Source organism: Lithobates pipiens, unplaced genomic scaffold, assembly GCF_037356315.1.
Source record: "Lithobates pipiens isolate NorthernLeopardFrog02 unplaced genomic scaffold, aLitPip1_a1.2 Scaffold_23, whole genome shotgun sequence".
Lineage (NCBI taxonomy): Eukaryota > Metazoa > Chordata > Amphibia > Anura > Ranidae > Lithobates > Lithobates pipiens.
In genome coordinates, this window is record NW_027507785.1 from 113,766,265 (window position 1) to 113,788,074 (window position 21,810).

The window sequence follows — 21,810 nt, forward strand, 5'->3', positions numbered from 1 at the left end:
CTGCAGCAGGGAAGTAAGAAAGTGTATAGTCATCATTTCCTGACTAGCTTTCCATAAATCATTAATGTACTTGTTTGCTAAATAAATTGGGTATGTATCTTTTTAAAATGTAGTTAAAATAGCAATGGTCAGCAGTAACCTACAAGCAAAAACATTCAGAGTCGATCTTTCAGAAACAAAAAAAGGTCTCATTAAAGTGAATCTAAAGCCACTTTCTGTCAGTTTTTTTGTGGAATGTTTCCCTGCTGGAGAGATTGGCCCTCTATGTGTACTGGTGACCATCAGAAGGTGAAGGGAAAAGGAAAATGTTATTGTCACTTGTACAGGAGATAAGGGGAAGTCTTCCAATGATTAATTCTTCCAGGGAAAACTGTTCTAGGGGGCATTTTTTCAAATTTTGGAAAGATTTGCTGTTGTGTCTTTTTGACAGGAAATAAAGGGAACTTTCCCAATTGGTCTAAAATAAAGTTTTGGCTTTATATATACTTTAAAGGTAATTTCTGAAACCTGATGTTAACTGTATGCCAATGTTGTTAGCGCTATGGTTTTGCAAAGGTTTTATGTTCCATACCATTGTACATGAGCTCACAAAGGGAAAGACATGGCGTAGATCCAACAATAACTTCACTACAGCAGTACTAACAATTTGTGGGATTTGTACCACTGATGAAACTTTTCCCTCTGTAGGTGATTATTAGTAGAACCTAGAACCCTTTTAAAGTGCAATATAGTCGTTGCAGTGTCACCAGTGAAACCATCACATTGCAAAACCAGTAGCAGAGAGAAAGCACATCTTCTCAGCTGGTCATTTTTTCCACCATCATGTTCGTGGCACCCTAATGTGCTGATAAATATTCCTATTAAAATCACAAAATTGTAACAATGTACTGATTGTGATGGTGGTGCACAAATAAAGTGTGAGAAACATGATGCCAAAGCCTTAGTTATTATTGTTATAAAGCTAAATGTGATGGATGAGATGGTAATACCTTTTGTTGTCCTCTCTTAATTCCCGTCCATCCTTCTGCCATTGAATTTTCAGAGAAGGAAGCAGGTGAGGATCACAATGAATATGACAGGTCAGGGTTGCACTATGCCCTCTCTTAACCCATGGATGCTCAGGAGACACATATCCTCTTGTAGGTTCTGAGAGTGGAACATATGGGCAATTTAGTGTATTGCGCAATATTATGTGCTATTGCTAAAGAATAATATCTAAGTAACAGTTAAGCAGTACCTCGAAGTACCACATTGGCCATGATTGAGGCATTGCCTTTTTTGTTTGACACTTCACAGATATATGAGCCAGCATCTTGTGCTTCTGCTTGCTGAATATGAAGGGTTCCATGTTCATCTATTGTGTAACGTCCATTTACAGGATGCACTATTCTTTTCCCGTGGTACCTGGTTTACAAAGAGAAATGTTTGAAGGCTTTTAGAGGCTGCAGGAGGAAGATAGAGAGAATGATTTTTCTCTATGCAGCCACCCCCACTTCTCCTCCTATCCAGGTTACAGGGGGGCCACACTCACATTCACTGTGATCCAGCTCTATGATGTCTGCAGCAGGTTTCTCCTCTAGCTCCTCCCCCCTTCATGGTCACGCCCTCATTACCGATGGCTCAATTATACTGGCGGCCGTGGAGAGGCCGAAGGTGTCTTCTCTAACTCCTCCCCCTTCATGTTTTTGTCCCCCTGGTGCTAATTGCTAAGCTGAACTGACAGCTGGGCGCCGCGGATCCTTTAAGGATTTTAGCCCACTGTCAGCTGAATCTGGGTCACAGGAGTGCAGAAATACATACACTACATGAAAAGTATAGTAAAAAAAAAGCTTTAGCCATATCTATTGCGTTTTATATATATATATATATATATATATATATATATATATATATATATATATATTGTGGCAGCACGCAGGTAAAATCACCTGGTTGTATTCAGGATGGGAAATATGTGTGTCCTAGATTCAGGCTTTATGCAGACTTTTACAATTAGATGGGAAGAGTTAATGAGCCCAGCTGTAGTAAGTGGGCTCATTAAGACCTCTACAAAAAACCCCAGCATGCATAGGGAGATGCTCCATCCTGGAACCAGTTTTGTGTGTATAGACTGGGGAGTCTGAGATCTGTTCTGTGCGGTGAGTTAACGCCTGTGTGGCAAACCCCTACAATAGAGACAGGGACTGGGGCAGCACAAGGCTGCACCCAGTTGTTAGACAGGGAGTCTACGTGTGTAGTTAGAGGTCAAGCTGACCAGGATTTATTTTCTTGTTTTATTTTGTTTGGCTGTTATATGTATCACTGCATGTAGCCTAAATAAACCGGATCTTTTGTTTTTTGCACCTACACCACTGTCTGCTGTGCCTGACTTTGTGTTGTGAACCCAACCAGGGGGTCACACACACCCGCTACCGAGCGAACCCCCTCACAGTTGGTGGAGAATGCGGGCAGTTTATTTATTTTTTTTGTTTGTTGTTAAGGCCAGCATGGAGGAGATACTGAGACAGCTGGCTCTAGCAAATGCAAACCAGCAGCAAACAAATGCAGCTTTACAAAAGAGCCTTGCAGCTCAACAACAAGCCCAGCAGCAGGCAAATGCAAATCAGCAGCAGACAAATGCAACTTTGCAGCAGAGTTTGGAAGCCCAGCAGCAGGCAAATGCAAATCAGCAGCAGACAAATGCAACTTTGCAGCAGAGTTTGGAAGCTCAGCAACAAGCCCAGCAGCGATCTGAAGCCCGCTTCATAGACCTGTTGCAGAAGCAAGAGCAGAATTTTCAACAGCAAATAGAGACATTGATACAGCAACGTCCGCAGACCAATGAAGCAAGTGGGTACAATAATACCGCAACCTTTGGTGTGAGCCGTTTACTGACAAAAATGACTGGAGATCATGATCCGGAGGTGTTTTTGACCACATTTGAAAGGACTGCTGAAAGGGAAAAGTGGCCTAAGGAGCAATGGGCTGGACTGGTGGCCCCTCTGTTAACTGGGGAATCGCAGAAAGCTTATTATGACCTAGAGCCTGACCAAGCAAAAGACTATGTGGTGCTAAAAGCAGAAATATTGGCACGGCTGGGTGTCACCCTGGCAGTCCGGGCTCAGCGTGTGCATAACTGGACTTTTCAGGTTGGAAAACCTCCCAGGTCTCAAATGTATGATCTCATTCACCTGAGCAGGAAGTGGCTGCAGCCAGAGATTTTGACCGCACCAAACATTGTGGAACGTGTGGTTATGGATCGTTTCCTGAGAGCTCTTCCTACTGCCATCCAAAAATGGGTAAGCCATGGAGACCCAGAAAATGCAGATAAACTTGTGGATCTGGTTGAGAGGTACTTGGCTACAGAGAACTTGACCACCTCTTCCAGGGACTCACGGACTTTCCCCCCTAAGACCAGATCATCCCCAGTGGCGGGTAAGATGACTCCAAGGGGTGAGGGTGGAGAGAGTGAGAGGGTGGGAGTTCTACCTAAGGTCTGGCGGGAGCAGCCCAGGAAGCCCATGCTGCAAGAGGCAGCGAAAAAAATTATTTGCTACCGCTGCCGGCAAGAGGGACATATTGCAGCCAATTGCCCAGTTGTGGATGAGCCTATGCAATGTGACTTTATAAGGGAGAGACGTCAGTCGCTGTTTGCGACAGTTGCATGCACTGCCATTCGGGGACCTGAGAAACATTTATGTAAAATGTGTATTAATGGTAGACATGTTGATGTGTTGCTAGATTCAGGTAGCCTGGTAACATTGATAAAAGCTGAATTAGTTACTACAGAGGTCTCTGGGAAGAACAGGGTGGCTGTTATTTGTGTGCATGGGGACACCCGAGAGTATCCTGTAACTTCAGTGTTTTTTGAGACCCCCAAAGGTAACCTCTCTCATCAGGTGGGGTTAGTGTCTCAGTTACCACATGATGCTATTGTGGGAAGGGATTCTGGGAACTCTGGGATTGTCCTGAGGCCCCCATTGGTGCCCCTATAAACCAGGAAGATGACCAGAATTCCTCTGGGAGTGGTGAGGACTCTCCTGAATTTCCCTTGTCGGTATTGGCGGGGGAAACTCGAGAAACTGGGGAGGAGCCAACATCCTCAGATGAAAACATGCCGTCTGTGGAGTTTTCGGATCTTGAGGTTCACAGGGAAAATTTTGCCACAGAACAGTTAAAAGACCCCACCCTAATAAAGGCACGGGAAAATGTGGTGAAAATAGATGGCGAGTTAGTGAACCCAGATAAGACTTGCCCTTATCCTTACTTCACTATGGAAAGGGACCTGCTATATCGAGTGGCTCAAAGGGCAGAAGAAACCATTGAGCAACTTGTAGTGCCCAAACCTTACAGGAAGTTGGTGTTAGAATTGGCTCATGGACACATTCTGGGAGGTCATCTGGGGACAGAGAAAACCAGAGAGAGGGTATTGCAGAGATTCTATTGGCCTGGGGTCATGAAGGAAATAGAAAAGTATTGTTCCTCCTGCCCTGTGTGTCAGAAGTCGGCACCTATGCCACATTTCCGTAAGCCACTGGTACCTCTTCCTATCATTGAGGTCCCCTTTGAGAGGATCGCAATGGATTTGGTAGGTCCGATAATGAAGTCCGCTAGGGGGCATCAGTACATTTTGGTTATATTGGACTATGCCACCCGTTATCCGGAAGCAATTCCTCTCCGAAATACCTCGGCCAAAACCATAGCCAAAGAGCTATCCCTTGTTTTTAGCCGCGTGGGTATTTGTAAGGAACTGCTTACGGACCAAGGTACACCCTTTATGTCCCGGGTTATGAAAGAATTATGCAAGTTGTACAAAGTGAAGCAATTGCGTACATCTGTGTATCACCCCCAAACAGATGGGTTGGTTGAAAGATTCAACAAAACCCTAAAACAAATGTTAAAGAAGGTGGTGGATAGAGATGGAAAGAATTGGGATTGTCTAATACCCTATCTGATGTTTGCCATTAGGGAGGTACCCCAATCCTCTACGGGTTTCTCACCCTTCGAGTTGCTCTATGGGAGACACCCAAGAGGGCTGCTGGATATCGCCAAGGAAACTTGGGAAAATGAGAGTTCTCCTCACAGGAGTGTGATTGAGCATGTCGCCCTGATGCAAGATAGAATTGCACAGGTAATGCCAATTGTAAAGGAACATTTAACCCAAGCGCAGTTAGCACAGCAGAGAGTGTACAACCGCGGGGCCAAGACACATACTTTTTCCCCGGGGGATAGGGTCTTGGTGCTAGTCCCTACGGTTGAAAGCAAATTTCTGGCCAAATGGCAAGGTCCATATGAAGTAATTGAAAAAATTAGTGAGGTGAACTACAGGGTTAGACAGCCAGGAAGGCGAAAGCCGGAGCAGATCTATCACGTCAATCTGCTGAAAGCCTGGAGGGATAGGGAATCCCTAGTCGCAGAGACTTTGTCACAAGTACAGCCTGATTGCTTAGTTCCTGAGGTTGGAATAGCAGACACCTTATCGAAACCCCAACAACAGGAGGTTAAAGAGTTTGTACTTCGTAACAAAGAGATTTTCTCTGAGCTTCCGGGACAAACATCTGGCGTAGAGCATGACATTATCACCCCGCCAGGAGAAAGGGTAAAACTAAAACCTTATAGAATACCAAAGGCCCGACGGGAGGCAATACGTGGGGAGGTTCAAAGGATGCTGGAATTGGGTGTGATAGAGGAGTCCCAGAGTGACTGGTCCAGTCCTATTGTACTAGTGCCCAAACCTGATGGGAGCTGGCGGTTTTGTAACGATTTTAGACAATTAAATAAAGTTACAAAATTTGACACCTACCCCATGCCACGTATAGATGAGTTGGTTGACCAGCTGGGAACAGCCCGATATATGACAACTCTTGATCTCACCAAAGGGTATTGGCAAATTCCCCTGGCCGAGTCGGCCAAGGAGAAAACTGCGTTTGTAATCCCAGATGGGGCATTCCAATATAAGAGAATGCCGTTTGGGTTACAGAATGCACCGGCAACATTCCAGCGGAAAATGGATACGATTCTGAGGCCCCATCATAAATATGCTGCAGCTTACCTGGATGATGTGATTATCCATAGCACAGACTGGGTCTCACATTTGCCAAAAGTACAAGCAGTCCTAGACTCTATCCGGGAAGCTGGGTTTACGGCCAATCCAAAGAAGTGTACCATTGGACAGGAGGAGGCCAAATATCTTGGGTACACTATTGGGAGGGGGGTGATAAAACCCCAAGTCAATAAAGTCGAGGCCATACAGAGTTGGCCACGTCCCAACAGCAAGAAACAGGTACAAGCCTTTCTGGGAATCGCTGGCTATTATCGACGATTCATTCCCCATTTTGCTTCTCAGGCTGTGCCCCTCACCAACCTGACAAAAGGGAAAGAGTCGGTTATGGTTAAATGGTCCCCAGAGGCTGAGGAAGCATTTCAGTCCTTAAAAACAGCCTTATGCAGCCAGCCAGTGTTGTACTCACCAGACTTCTCTAAGGACTTTGTTGTACAAACTGATGCATCAGACGTTGGGTTAGGAGCAGTGTTATCCCAGGTCTGGAACGGGGAAGAGCACCCAGTCATTTACCTCAGCAGGAAGTTAAAGTCCCATGAGGTAAATTACTCCACGATTGAGAAGGAATGTTTAGCAGTGAAGTGGGCTCTAGATTCCCTTCGGTACTATCTGCTAGGTAGGCACTTTGACCTGGTGACTGATCACGCTCCTTTAAAATGGATGGCTCAAAACAAGGAGACCAATAGAAGGGTAAATAGGTGGTTCCTGGCCCTACAGGAATTTAACTTTACAGTTAAGCATCGCCCTGGTGTTAAAATGGGGAATGTGGATGCTTTGTCTCGGATACATGCGTGTCTGGCTGCTTGTGTTACAACCCCAAGGTTGAAACAAGAGGGGGGGGTATGTGGCAGCACGCAGGTAAAATCACCTGGTTGTATTCAGGATGGGAAATATGTGTGTCCTAGATTCAGGCTTTATGCAGACTTTTACAATTAGAGGGGAAGAGTTAATGAGCCCAGCTGTAGTAAGTGGGCTCATTAAGACCTCTACAAAAAACCCCAGCATGCATAGGGAAATGCTCCATCCTGGAACCAGTTTTGTGTGTATAGACTGGGGAGTCTGAGGCCGCGTACACACGGGCGGACTGTTCGCCCAACCTTGTCCGCTGAACAGTGTTTGGGCGGACAGTCCGCTCGTGTGTGGGCTTTCAGCGGACAGTTTCAGCGGACAGTTGGACGGACAAAGTCTTTCGGAAATTCCGAAAAACTGTCCGCTGAAACTGTGTTTGAGCGAACAGTCCGCCCGTGTGTGGGCTTGTCCGCTGTACTTTCGAAATGAGCGGACTGTTCCCGCTCGGAAAGTCCGCCCATTTCGAGTGCGTGTACAGGTAGGCGGGGCCCGCGAAGGAGACGTCGCGGGCTCCGCCGCCTGGAATGGGCTTAAAGGGGAACCCCAACGCCGAAAAAAATCGGCGTGGGGGTTCCCCCCAAGTCCACACCAGACCCTTGTCCGAGCACGCTACCCGGCCGGCCAGGAAAGGGGGGCGAGCGAGCGCGCCCCCCCTCCTGAGCCGTACCAGGCCGCGTGCCCTCAACATGGGGGGTGCCTTGGGGAAGGGGGGGGCCGCGCGGCCCCCCCACCCCAAAGCACCTTGTCCCCATGTTGATGAGGACAAGGGCCTCTTCCCGACAACCCTGGCCGTTGGTTGTCGGGGTCTGCGGGCGGGGGGCTTATCGGAATCCGGGAGCCCCCTTTAAGAAGGGGGCCCCCGGATACCGGCCCCCCACCCTATGTGAATGAGTATGGGGTACAATGTACCCCTACCCATTCACCTGTGAAATAAAGTACAAATAAAAACACAACACAGGGGGAAAAAATATTTTATTGCACAGCCGGGGGTCTTCCGTCTTCGGGGGTCTTCTCGCCGGACTCCTCCGCTATGTGTGTGTAGCTCTTTTGCCAGCGGAGGAGTCCGGCTTTCTTCCTCCCCGCCGCCGGCCTCTTCTCCCGACTTCGGGGGTCTTGTCCCCCTCTTCGGTTCTTCTGCCGGGCCACCGCGCCTGGTCCGGTGGCCCGGTCTTCTGTCGCCGTCTTCCGTTCTTCTGTCGCCGCCTTCGGTTCTTCTGCCGGGCCACCGCGCCTTCTTGTAGCTCTTTTACAGGCGGTGGCCCGGTCTTCTGTCGCCGTCGCCGCCTTCCGTTCGTGTTCTTCTTCTTGTTCTTCTTGTTCTTCTCCTGGAGATGTTGACTCGACGAGCTCTCCGGCCGGAATGCCGGGGACGCGCTGTGCGGTCACTTATATAGTGACAATGGGGCGGGGTCACATGGTATATGTCACATGGGTTGGTCACATGGGTTGATGTCACATGGGGACTATGACATCGTAAGGGGGCGGGGTCACCATGTGACATCAACCCATGTGACATATACCATGTGACCCCCGCCCCATTGTCACTATATAAGTCACAGCGCAGGGCGGCTCTGGCATTCCGGCCGGAGGGAGCGACGTGTCAACATCGCCTGGAGAAGAACAAGAAGAACAAGAAGAAGAACACGAACGGAAGGCGGCGACGGCGACAGAAGACCGGGCCACCGCCTGTAAAAGAGCTACAAGAAGGCGCGGTGGCCCGGCAGAAGAACCGAAGGCGGCGACGGAAGACGGCGACAGAAGACCGGGCCACCGGACCAGGCGCGGTGGCCCGGCAGAAGAACCGAAGAGGGGGACAAGACCCCCGAAGTCGGGAGAAGAGGCCGGCGGCGGGGAGGAAGAAAGCCGGACTCCTCCGCTGGCAAAAGAGCTACACACACATAGCGGAGGAGTCCGGCGAGAAGACCCCCGAAGACGGAAGACCCCCGGCTGTGCAATAAAATATTTTTTCCCCCTGTGTTGTGTTTTTATTTGTACTTTATTTCACAGGTGAATGGGTAGGGGTACATTGTACCCCATACTCATTCACATAGGGTGGGGGGCCGGTATCCGGGGGCCCCCTTCTTAAAGGGGGCTCCCGGATTCCGATAAGCCCCCCGCCCGCAGACCCCGACAACCAACGGCCAGGGTTGTCGGGAAGAGGCCCTTGTCCTCATCAACATGGGGACAAGGTGCTTTGGGGTGGGGGGGCCGCGCGGCCCCCCCCTTCCCCAAGGCACCCCCCCATGTTGAGGGCACGCGGCCTGGTACGGCTCAGGAGGGGGGGCGCGCTCGCTCGCCCCCCTTTCCTGGCCGGCCGGGTAGCGTGCTCGGACAAGGGTCTGGTGTGGACTTGGGGGGAACCCCCACGCCGATTTTTTTCGGCGTTGGGGTTCCCCTTTAAGCCCATTCCAGGCGGCGGAGCCCGCGACGTCTCCTTCGCGGGCCCCGCCTACCTGTACACGCGCTCGAAATGGGCGGATTTGCCTCCTCCTTACTCCTCCTTACGTGGGCGAGTCCGTTCATTTCAAAAGTTGAGCGAACTGTTTGCCCAACCTTGTTCGTCAAACAGTCCGCTCGTGTGTGGGCAAGTCCGCTCATGCAAATTTTGAGCGGACTGTTTGACAAACTGTTTGCCGAACAAGGTTGGGCGAACAGTCCGCGCGTGTGTACGCGGCCTGAGATCTGTTCTGTGCGGTGAGTTAACGCCTGTGTGGCAAACCCCTACAATAGAGACAGGGACTGGGGCAGCACAAGGCTGCACCCAGTTGTTAGACAGGGAGTCTACGTGTGTAGTTAGAGGTCAAGCTGACCAGGATTTATTTTCTTGTTTTATTTTGTTTGGCTGTTATATGTATCACTGCATGTAGCCTAAATAAACCGGATCTTTTGTTTTTTGCACCTACACCGCTGTCTGCTGTGCCTGACTTTGTGTTGTGAACCCATCCAGGGGGTCACACACACCCGCTACCGAGCGAACCCCCTCACAATATATATATATATATATAGATAGCTGAGCTATAAAAAAAACTGTCTTTTATTTAAGGATAGTGATCACATGAAGCCATTTATTATCACAGTTTTTTGGATCCTTTTTAAATCATAATGATAACAGAAATCACCTAAATGGCCCTGATAAAAAAAAGTCAGTACTGTTTAATCCCTTATTAAGAAGTGTAAAATTCGGGGCTCTTTTGATACCAAGCCAAGGTCAGATAGACCAAGAAAGATTGCAGCCACAACTGGCAGAAGAATTGCCCAGGATACAAAGAAAAACCCACAGGTAACCTCAGGAGAAATACAGGCTGCTCTCCAAAAAGACGGTGTGGTTTTACTACCTTGTTACGCAGGTCGTTTGACTGTTCTTTTCTGCTCCCCATGGCTTAGTATCTAGCCTGCTTAGTGCATCCATGTGAGAACTAACAAACTCATTGGCTATTTACACACAGACACCAATTGTGATTAAAAAAAACAAAAATGTGGGAAATGAACCTTTAATAGCCATATGAACCATTTGCCGACTACTGCATGCCAATATATGTCGACACAATGGCAGCGGTGGGAAAATGGGCATACCTGTATATCTCCTTTAAGAGGCGGGGCTAGCAGGCAGGGTCACGCTGTATGCAGCGGGCGGACTCGATGTCTCCTGGTGATCATGTCACAGAGTCGCAGAACGGGGAAGTGCCTATGTAAACAAATGTGTCATGACAGAGATCACTGCTCCCTGTCATCGGGAGCAGTGATCGCTGTCATGTGAGTTGAAGCCCATCCCCACCTCAGTTAGAATCACTCCTTAGGACACACTTAACCCCTTCATCGCCCCCTAGTGGTTAACCCCTTCACTGCCAGTGTCGTGTACACAGTAATCAGTGCATTTTTATAACACTGATCGCTGTATAAAGGACAATGGTCTCAAAATAGTGTCAAAAGTGTCCGATGTGTCCGCCATAATGTCACAGTCCCAATAAAAATGTCAGATTGCTGCAATTACTAATAAAAAAAATAATAATAATAATAAAAATGCCATAAAACTATCCCCTATTTTGTAGATGCTATAACTTTTGCGCAAACCAATCAATATAGGTTTATTGCAGGTTTTTTTTTAACCAAAAATATGTAGAAGAATACATATCAGCCTAAACTGAGGAAAAAAAAAGTTTTTTTATATATTTTTGACGGATATTTATTATAGCAAAAAGTTAAAAATATTGCATTTTTTTTCAAAATTGTCACTCTTTTTTTGTTTATATAGCAAAAAATAAAAAACACAGAAGTGACCAAATACCACCAAAAGAAAGCTCTATTTGTGGGAAAAAAAGGATGTCAATTTGGTTTGGGTGCAACGTCGCACGAATGCACAATTGTCAGTTAAAGCGACGCAGTGCCGAATCGCAGAAAGTGCTCTGGTCAGGAAGGGGGTAAAGTCTTCCGGGTGCTGAATCAGTTAACCTGTGTGTGGCACCTTCTGTGTCTGTACTAAGGCCAAACATTCCAGGAAATGTAAACTGTTCATCAGGGCCTTTTGGGTGATTTCTGTTATAATTATGATTTTGAAAAGAGCCAAAAAACTATGTGATAATAAATGGCTTCACGTGATCACTATCCTTGAATAAAAGACAGTTTTTTGGCATGATTAGTCATATTTTCAATATAAATGCCATAATTTCACAATTTCTGCCAGGGTATGCCAACTTTTGAGCACAACTGTATATATAGAGGTTAACAAGTTTGTAACCACTGCCAACAAACTGGTAAATAACCTGACATATAAAATAGGTTGTCAGGCATAAGCTGGGAGCCTCCTATCATGCTCTAAACATGAGGGACTTCAACATGGATTAACACCATAGCAGAATAGGAAGAATCTGTACCAGCCAAGAAGAAGGTGCCTGATCTCCAGAAGCCTTGTTGTCAACGAAGATCATGAACACAGAGTAACCAGTGTTAAGTAACTTTTAAGCATACTTTTACTATGTATAGACCATAGGCTGTTAATTGGCTATAGATATCTGTCAGTCTTGTACTGTATTCCTAATACTGTAATAGTTTTGTATGTGCAGCATTTTTGTATAGTAAAAGCACATTTATACACTGCAAAGGTCTTAGCTTGCTTATCCCACAAAGTAACCTTGCTAGATAGATGCAAGCAAATCACCATACTTCTCCTTTAAGAATAGCTGCCTTCTATCACAACAGAGGTTCAGTAAAAAAAATTAAAATCACTTACCAGGTAACGTCAGCAAGCGGAAATGCAAAATGTTCACACAGTAATAAGACATTATTTTCCCACACCGCTGCATATGTTTTTCCCTCAGGAGTTAAAATCAATGGCACAATGTCTGTTGGAAGAAAAGTAAAAAAATTACCATAATAAACCTTTAAGCACTTTCAAAGTCTTGCACCTTTATCTCTGTCAAGTCTTTTAGGCCACATTCACACTTGCGCATGGCCCTGGCACCGATTACATGTGAAAACCCCAGTGGGAGTTCCTGGCGGTTAGCTGTGGGAGACAGCCTCTTTGAAAGCAATGGAAGGCTGACGGCTCTTCCAGCTAATGGCGGCCGCCTGCACGCAATCACTCATGCAGCGATCATTTGCAAGCGATCTGGAGGCAGATTGTCTACAATTACATGAGAACAGCCGCAATTAGGTGTGGAAATCTCACTTTCAATGGGACTGCCTCTCACAGCTAATTGCCAGAAAATCTTGCTGGGCTTTTTGCATAAAATCTGTGTCAGGCCCATTCACAAGTGTAAATGTGGTCTTACACCTGTAATATATAACTATAATGTATGAGGTTTTTTTTTTTTTTCTTGGAAATGCTTTAAATGGCCTTAATGAAAGTGCTGCTTCCACTAGACTAAATTTAATTTTGGTTTTCCTCCCCTAATGACAAACTATGGACAAATATTGAAAAATAAGTTATTATAGGGCATGATCTATCTGCCCTTTCTATGGCTAAACACTTATTACCCCGAAAAATAATTATACCAAATTTCCTTTCTAACCAAATCAACATTGGTAGCATGGAATCTAAAACTAAAAATGGAAATTTGTATACTAAAGTACCATTACCATCAAGAATAATAGATTACTGCAAAATACGACTATCAGCAAAAGAGATACAAATGCCTACCATCACACTTTAAGAACATAGTGGAAGAGAAAATCTGTAAATGCACCCATCAAAAAGATATCAACTTTAATGATAATATCAATATCTCCACAGAAATATGTCAGTACCTAACATACCACAATTTCCAAAAGAAGAAAGAAATCATTCTACAACCTTCTACAACCTTCTTATCTCTTTCTCTCCAAATGACAAAAATCCCAATATGATAAAATGAGAAAAGATCTTTCACAAAATGTTTACGTGGGAACAATGGCAAAAAGCACTATCAATTACTAGTAAAGTATCCTCATGTATTGAGCATTGGGAAAATTCACAGAAAATTCTAAACAGATGGTACCTGACCCCTTATAGATAATCCAAAATATTTCCTTGCACCTCCTATGTGCTGGAGGTGTAATGAACTAATAGGCAATCTTCAACACACTCTTTGGGCTTGCAAGAATTTATTACGTTTTTGGAACTCTATTTCCTTCTTCATAGCAGACCTTACAGGTGACCTGATAGAAATATCGTCTGCGATGGCATTAGTAGGATTAATCTTGACATATACCCACCATGTTTTAGAACAATAGTAGCACATATCCGAATAGCTGCAAGACTTACCATTGCCAGCATGTGGAAATCTACCAAATCTCCCAACCTGTCGAATGTTATTACTAGGCTGAACACACAATCTCAGTACGAACTGTTATTAGCATATTAAATCTCTTCTATTAATATATGTAAAAAAAAAATTGCAAGGCTGGTCAAACAAACCGAGAGCCTCTTATTACCTAAAGAAATGCAATATATGATCTTCCAAAAGTATGAATGCCATATGGATCTCGGCCCTCATCCCTATTAATTTAAATCCTTGGTGACCACGTTTCGCTTGCAGTTAGGTAAGCGGAAAAAGGTTATCAAATATACAGCTATTGTTCAGTATCCTTGTAATCCATTATTATTAGGCTGTACGCAGAGAATTTTGGAGGGTTCCTTATGAACCCAGTGACATTCTCTCTGTGGGTAGCCTTATCTGTACTTTCCTGCCCAACATCCTTCGACTGAAAAAAACAAGAGCCAGATTGACAATTATTGGTCAACAGCACCTGCATCCAATCAAAAACAGGCACTGTTCAGGTATTTTGAAAGCTGGTTGTGGTGCCAGCTGTCATTATACAATAACAGCAGTCGGGGATTAATCAATCTGCACCCTTTAGCATGGATGGAGGAATCTGTTACATTTTTTTTCATTCAGCCAGTAGGCTAAATAAGAAAAAATATATGTGTGTATAGCCAGCTTAAAAGAGGTAGTAAATCAGGTCTGTTACTAAAGTGCTGATTCTTGTGTGCAGGCCTAGCTGTGGTTCCTATAAGATTGCACAGTCACTTGTAGACACCCTGAACAAATGCAGTAACAGGAAAGTGGAGGTAAGACTCCCCAGAATCCACACTCTTGCCAGATCCATGCTGCCCAGCCAATGGGAAGCTGCAAACTCTCCCAACTGACCCCTAGTTAATGAACAGTTATTCAGCATGCTCGCTTATAACCTTACCAAATTTCACAAAATTTAGGACCTCTGGATGCATACTGCCATCCAAATCTAGCTGTCCACCTGGGGCCCTTTTTAATCCAACCGCTGATATACTGTATTTCCCGCATTGGGTCCCTTTCCCCCTTCCCATCTCTCCCTACATTTTCTTTCTTCTTCCTTTTTTTCTCTCTCCTCCCCTTCCCTATCTTTCGTCTCCATCCTATCTACTCAAATTTTTATTTATTTTGTACATCTCTCTAAGCCCTTTCTGGCACTGTCTGCTGGTCGCATATATGCCTTCACTTTTTTAATAGTCCTCCTTGCTGTGCACCAGATAGATGTCTCTTTTTTATGTTTGAACGTGTTTAGAATGACAAAAGGATACTGATAATGGCGTACATTGTATCGTTTATTGAACTCAGGCACTATTTACTGACACATCTGTCTAATGTACTGTCATTTATCCTTAGAAAATTCAATAAACACATTAAAATGAAAAGTATACTGTATTTATGCATTAAATCACTTTCATAAAATGTAAACAAACATTATGTTAATAAATTGATAAACTGATTAGGCTTCATATAATGTGTGTCTACATCTTGTATTTTTTTTTGTGTTTTTTTTTCCATAGGTAGTCTTGTGTTTTTTCTTGCTTTCCTTGGTGTAGCCATCTTAAAAACACAAAGTGGTCCTTGCACTAGAATCTGCTAAAGACTGCTTATTTAGTTATGCCCTGTCCCCCATCTTAAAATGTAGCAAAATAAAAGAAAACACCTTTGCGGCATGAAAAGTTAATATGTACCTTATTCATACTTCTGTCCATAGACAAGTGTAGCCCAAATCTTGCAAGTAGATTATCTACACTGTTCTATAGCATCATCGCCTAAGAGCCTGGTGCCCAACCTGCAGCCTGAAGGCCACATGAGGTCATTTGGTATATGATGTGCGGACATCAGCAGTCTGTTTTGGGAACACTAATTAGGAATAGCATTGAGCTCTACTAACCTCATGTAACATGTTCCCAGTTTGTTATTGTCTTCTGCAGTATATTCCCATACCTCCCAACATTTTGAGATGGGAATGAGGGACACCCACTAGCAAATGTATATTGGCATAGGCCACACCCCCTGCCACATCCCCTTAAAGGAGAATTAATTAAAAAAAAGGTCAACTAAATCCACCAGGGCTTTTTTTTACCACTACTATTACTTTATATTGGCTTTTAAAATGTACAAATGCAGCAATTTAGAAATTGGATGAAAGGTTTAGCATTGGGAAACACTTTTTGAAAGAAAAGTGAATTTTTATATACAACTATATAGATCAGACAAAAATGAGGGACAAATGAGGAGGACTGAGGCACAGAGGGACATTACTCAAAATCAGGGACAGTCCCTCGAAATCAGGGACAGTTGGGAGCTATGTATTCCCAGCCAAATATATAGCACGTCCATACTCTCTGACCATTATTTCCTCGATTAGGTCTGCAATTTCTGACAGTCCTCTCCAGCATTACATATATTGAACATGCAGCCCTTTGCTGATGTCAGAGGCAACATCTGAAGCTCCCTTTAGCTCATAAGTTGATAGCTACTGGCCAAACACTCAGCACTCCCTGGGACATTGCCTGATGAATGCTCACATTGCCTCCTGCAGCATGGAAACCGCAGGAGAAGTAAGCATTTTAAATAACTTTTTTCCACCCCAGGAGAGTGTTAGATGTACTAGCAAGCCATCACATCTAAGAATTGGTAAGCTGCAATATTATAAATGTTTGTTTTTGGTTTCAAAACCGTTCTAAGACTGAATAGTTTTTCTACGTGTAATGCATAGTTGTGAATAGACCCTCACTTAGTACATGTTATCCATATGATCCTAAAATACTTGCTTGTTACTTGATAATATTTTCACCCATCTGCAACCATTTAAAATTCAAGCACATTATATAATAAGTTGTACTTACCCAGTACATCAATATTTCCAGTGGAAAGTATAGTTCCATGTTTGTTTAATGCCTCACACTGGTACACAGCACTGTCTGACACTTGAAGGGAATGAATGAACATCAGACCTCCCATCCTTTGATGGTTGTCAGGAAGTGCCCCATCTTTATGTAAAAAGATAAAAAATTGTTACAAAATAAACTCGAACAAGATGGCCCTCCTTCACATTTATCAAAGCTAATTACTAATCTGTAACTAATGCAGATCAGACTAATGCCCCATACACACGATCAGAAATTCCGCCAGCAAAAGTCCGATCAGAGCTTTTGGTCAGAAAACGCGATCATGTGTATGCTTCATCTAACTTTTGCTGGTGGAATTTCAGCCAGCAAAAGATTGAGAGCATGTTCTCAATTTTTCGGTTGGAAAAAGTTCCGATCGGAAATTCCGATCGTCTGTACAAATTCCGATGCACAAAATTCCTACGCATGCTCGGAAACAATTCAGCACATGCTCGGAAGCATTGAACTTAATTTTCTCGGCTCGTCGTAGTGTTGTACGTCACCGCGTTCTTAACGGTCAAAATTTCCGAGAACTTTTGTGTGACTGTGTGTAAGCAAGCCAAGCGGAATTCAATTTCCAAAGGAAACGGAAACGGAAAATCCCCTCGTGTGTACGGGCCATTAGGTTTTTTGTACACTGGCAGCTCTTGACTGCAGCCACAGGAAAATGCAAAACACGGCAAAAACACAAGCCACATTTTTGCAGAGATTTTACAGCAATTTTGCAGCATTTTGCGTTTTCCTGTGGCCCGCGGTCAAATCGTTACTATCCTGAACGCGATTCTTTTGTGTTCAGGAGAAGGAGGTTTAACCTCAGCTAAACACAGCAGCTCCTAAACTCTGCTAAAAGCTTATGTGTACATGGACACATAGGGTTTTATGGAGTTAAAGTGGTTGTAAAGGCAGAAGTTTTTTTATCGTAACGCATTCTGTGCATTAAGCTAAAAAGCCTTCTGTGTGCAGTAGTCCCCCCTCAGCCCTCCAAAACTTACCTGAGATCCCTCTCTGTCTAGTGATGTCCACGAGTGTCTCAGCAGCCTGAGATTCAACTGAGACACAGCAGTGGCGCCATTGGCTGACCCTGCTATCAATCAAAGTCAGCTATCCAATTGGGGGAGAAGGGGGGGCGGGGCTGGGTCAGGGACTCCGTGTCTGAATAGACACACGGATCTGTGACTCGGCTCGGGTGCCCCCAAGAAGATGAGGATCTGGGCTGCTCTGTGCAAATCCACTGCAACAGAGTAGGAAAGTATGAGATGTTTTTTATTTTTATAGGAAAGAAAAAATTTGACTATACAATCACTTTAAAGTTTAGAGTTTGTCAAAAAACAGCAAAAGCTCCTAAACTCAAGTTTAGGAGCTGCTAGTGTACATGATGCCACTTTTTCATAAACCACCACTTAAAACTTCAGTAGTTTCATCACTGAAACATATAGCGATAATGTTTGGAAGAAGTAACATGACATGTATCCAAAAAGAAGGTGTTGCTTGTGCCAGGCCCATCCTCAAGTATGCACATGTCCTGGCTTTATACTGTATATCACAGGGAAACAATAGTGGTATACTGTACAATCCAGCCTGGCCACAAAGATTACTGATGAACATGGAGTGTCTCCTGGATAAGTCTTTAGGTTGACACGTGTGGGTTGACACACCTACCGGCTATTCATATTCTATCTCTAGAAAATATTAGGTATGATATTGGCATGGTGCCACTGCAGCTATTTTAAAGCTTTGAAAAAAAAGTCTTACTTTACCTGCTGTAATGTCTGTGAGATAAACTGAACTGATAATCCAATCCCCCGATTACCTTTAGACAAAGAAGTGTATTTTCTGGCTAACAACGAAGTACTAGAACGCCTTTGCCTAAGTGGTCTCTGCCTCACAAGACCTGTCCTTTGGCTCTTAAACCTGCATAGCCCTTATAGACCAGAGCAGATTATATATTTCTGTTATGCGTATATTTGTTTGGTCATAACTTTGATTGCTTAAGAAAACAAAGTAATACATTTATAAAATGAGAATTTACTCAAGAGAAAAAGCTATAAATCTACCACTTTACAAAACTCTGGTTTGGCCACATCTTGGTTATGCCATCCAGCTCTGGTCATCAGCCCTCAGGAATGATGTCTTTGAACTGGAGACAATCCAGAGAAGAGCAACAGAACTAATAAGGAGGGTGAAGGACATTGGTTATGAGGAAATGGCTAAAAAAATTAAAAAGAGGAGCTGCACCTAAAAAAAAAATATTAAAAGCCAGCAGCTACTAATATTGCAGCTGCTGACTTTTAATAAAATCACACTTACCTGTCCCAGGTTCCAGCGATGTCGGCGGCAGATGACGAGCGATCGCTCGTCTCGCTGCTGCCACCGCCGCCATCCTCTGTCAGGGAATCGGGAAGTGAAGCATTACAGCTTCACTGCCCGGTTCCCTACTGCGCATGCGCGAGTCGCGCTGCGCGTCTCTTATGGTCCCCCGCTGTGTCTCTGGGAACTGTGTGTTTCCCAGAACACAACGGGGGGGGGCGGAGCGTCTGCGGGGGTCTGCGGCGGTCTGGCCGGAAGTGGGTGCAGTTACCTGGATTATCCAGGTAACTGCACCCCCCTCCCCCCTGAAAGGTGCCGATTGTGGCACCGGAGGGGGGGAGGGATAAGATTAGCGGAACTTCCCCTTTAGGGTGAAGAACCGCTTAGAGGCGGTTAAGAGGGGATATTATAGCAATATACACATTTTTACATGTTGACTGTATCACTGAGAGAAAACTGTTTAATCCAAGGTCTCTAATGAACAAATGCAGCCACATAATGATGCTGGACATGAAGTAGTTCAATCTTAAACTGGGTAAGAGTATCAGAGCAGTAAAGATGTGGAACTTCCGGGCACAGTTAGTGGTGTCAAACTTTAGATGTGTTTATCAGCAAACACAACCTGACCCACTATGTGACTATATATATTTTATTGCAGGACAAATAAGGTTTTCTTTTGATAATATTGTCTTGCAAACGAAGAAAAGGTTATCTCACATGGAAACCCATGTGAGTGGAGGTGGACTTTAAAGGCACAACATGAGACATGTGCACAAGTAAATTATACAAAAATGCAATTTGTTAGGCTTGTGCAATTCCTTTCGTAACAGATCAAAATTCGGCCGAATTTTGCATCTTTCATGCATTTGGATGCATCCGAATGTCCAAATAAAAAAATAACAAATTTCAACGAATACAAAATAAATTATAGTGGATATAACGAATGAATTTTGACATGATTCGGTAATTCGTTAAAGATCTAAAACAAAAGGTCAACTCAAAGTAAATCTTACAGTCCAATCAGCTGATTCATTTTATGCTGGAGGTTAGATCACTGGCAAAGGGTGTTTTATTGTATTTGAGCAGAGGAGAAGAGATATTGTCATCGTGTGTGTTAAAAGATTCAATAAACAAATGACTTTCCAAACTACTAATCATTATCACGAATATATACATACATAAATATCGAATTTCAACTAATACGAACGAAATTAAAGGGCATATAATGAATGAATTCGACATGATTCGAGATTCAATATAACGAATATTGACACTCTACAGAAATAACGAATTATCCGAAAACATATTAACGTAACATAACGAATATAACAGAACCAAATTATGTACCGTATTTATCGGCGTGGGTGCGTGTTATACGCCGATCCCCACTGTCTGTGAGGCTAAAATGCCCTCCTAAACTTGGGGTGCGTGTTATACGCCGGTGCGTGTTATACCCCGATAAATACGGTATTTTACACATGGCAACGAACCGAAACTAAATTAAATTTTCCGTTGTGCACAAGTCTATAATGTATTAAACAAATCATTAAAAAGTATTATTAAAAAACAAGCTTTAGAAGCAAAGCCACAAATGTGTGTATACCCTCAACTCGATCACAGACTAGAGTGACAATAAATATATATACGAAATATTAATACATACCATCCAAATACTCTTGTCTCCCATAGGCGGGCATTTGACCTGTTTTTTATTAATACTTTTTAATGATTTGTTTAATAAATTAAATTTTTATATAAACTACTTGTCCACATGTCTCATGTCGTGCCTTTATAGTTCACCTCCACTCATGGGTTTCCATGTGATATGACCTTTTCTTCTATCTATTTTGGATGTTGGCACACTCTAGAAATCTGGTTTGTTTGTGGTCTTGCAAACATTTTTTATTTTCTACATACAACAAAATTAAAGATTGCGTTTTTTTCTACTTTCATCATAGTGTGCTTTAAAACAACTAGCTTTAAATAAAAGCATACATTTCATTCTATGATTTGACCTGTTAATATTTACACAAAACAATATCGATCTGGTACATAGAAGTGTAAAGTTGTTTGCAAATGAATAAAGTTTTTTTTTTTTTTTATCTTAAAGATTTTCTTAAAACCACCCTAACTAAATTAACAAAATAGAAATAATTGAAAAAAAAGTATGCTGTCAAATAATACATTTGTTGAGAACATCGTTAACTAGGGCTAATTAGGTTAACTTAGGGCTAATTAGGGAGTTAAATATAATTTTTGTTAAACATTTTTACCTGCAAGTTTACTTTAATTTAAATCATATGCAGGTTAAACCTGCATATGAATAAAACAGAGTAAATGCAATGTAATGATATAGTGTTTACATTGCATTTGTCAATTAATCTTCCAAACACTGTTTGGAACACAATCTTTATTTCACATAGCAGCAGCTGCAGACATTGCTGTGATATTGATATACTGTATATACTGTATATTTATGTAATATTTGTTCAATTTGGGCAAGTGGTCAGTATAACCAAGGAGGTCTCTTAATATGATAATTTGCTTAATTTCCCAGTTTCATGAGAGTTTGATGGCTCTGCTGTCTATGCTAATTATTAACATATGAAATAAAAAAATGAAATGATGTTAGTCTGTAATGTTTGTTTTTACCATCCAGAAGAATTCCATTTCTTCGCCATAGGATTTCTGGCTCTGGTGTCCCCAAAGCTGAACAGTTTAGAATAATTTCAGAACCAACTGTCTGTATAGAGCTTTCCAGCTGCTTCTCCCATCTGGGAGGCTCTAAAAATGACAACAGATCTACAAGTCAATTTTGGCATATGATATTGTATATTATAAAGAATTCTAAAAAAATAATGAACTTACAGGTAAAGTACAAAAATTATCTAAATTAAATATGTTAACAATTTATAGTACAATAATATAGTTACATAGTTAGTCAGGTTGAAAAAAG

At 43.3% G+C, this 21,810-nt stretch overlaps 1 protein-coding gene across 10 annotated transcripts in view; it reads right to left on the bottom strand.

The window, feature by feature from the left end:
- CHL1 (cell adhesion molecule L1 like) overlaps positions 1-21,810 on the bottom strand; it is a 248,112-nt gene that overhangs the window by 67,492 nt on the left and 158,810 nt on the right. For all 10 annotated transcript variants that reach the window (XM_077452233.1, XM_077452237.1, XM_077452235.1 and 7 more), the window contains 5 exons: positions 21,507-21,638; positions 16,506-16,649; positions 12,117-12,228; positions 1,238-1,404; positions 990-1,146 (listed from right to left, as the gene is read on the bottom strand). In XM_077452233.1, coding sequence (XP_077308359.1) covers positions 990-1,146; positions 1,238-1,404; positions 12,117-12,228; positions 16,506-16,649; positions 21,507-21,638 — 712 coding nt within the window. The remainder of the gene's footprint in view (positions 1-989; positions 1,147-1,237; positions 1,405-12,116; positions 12,229-16,505; positions 16,650-21,506; positions 21,639-21,810) is intronic.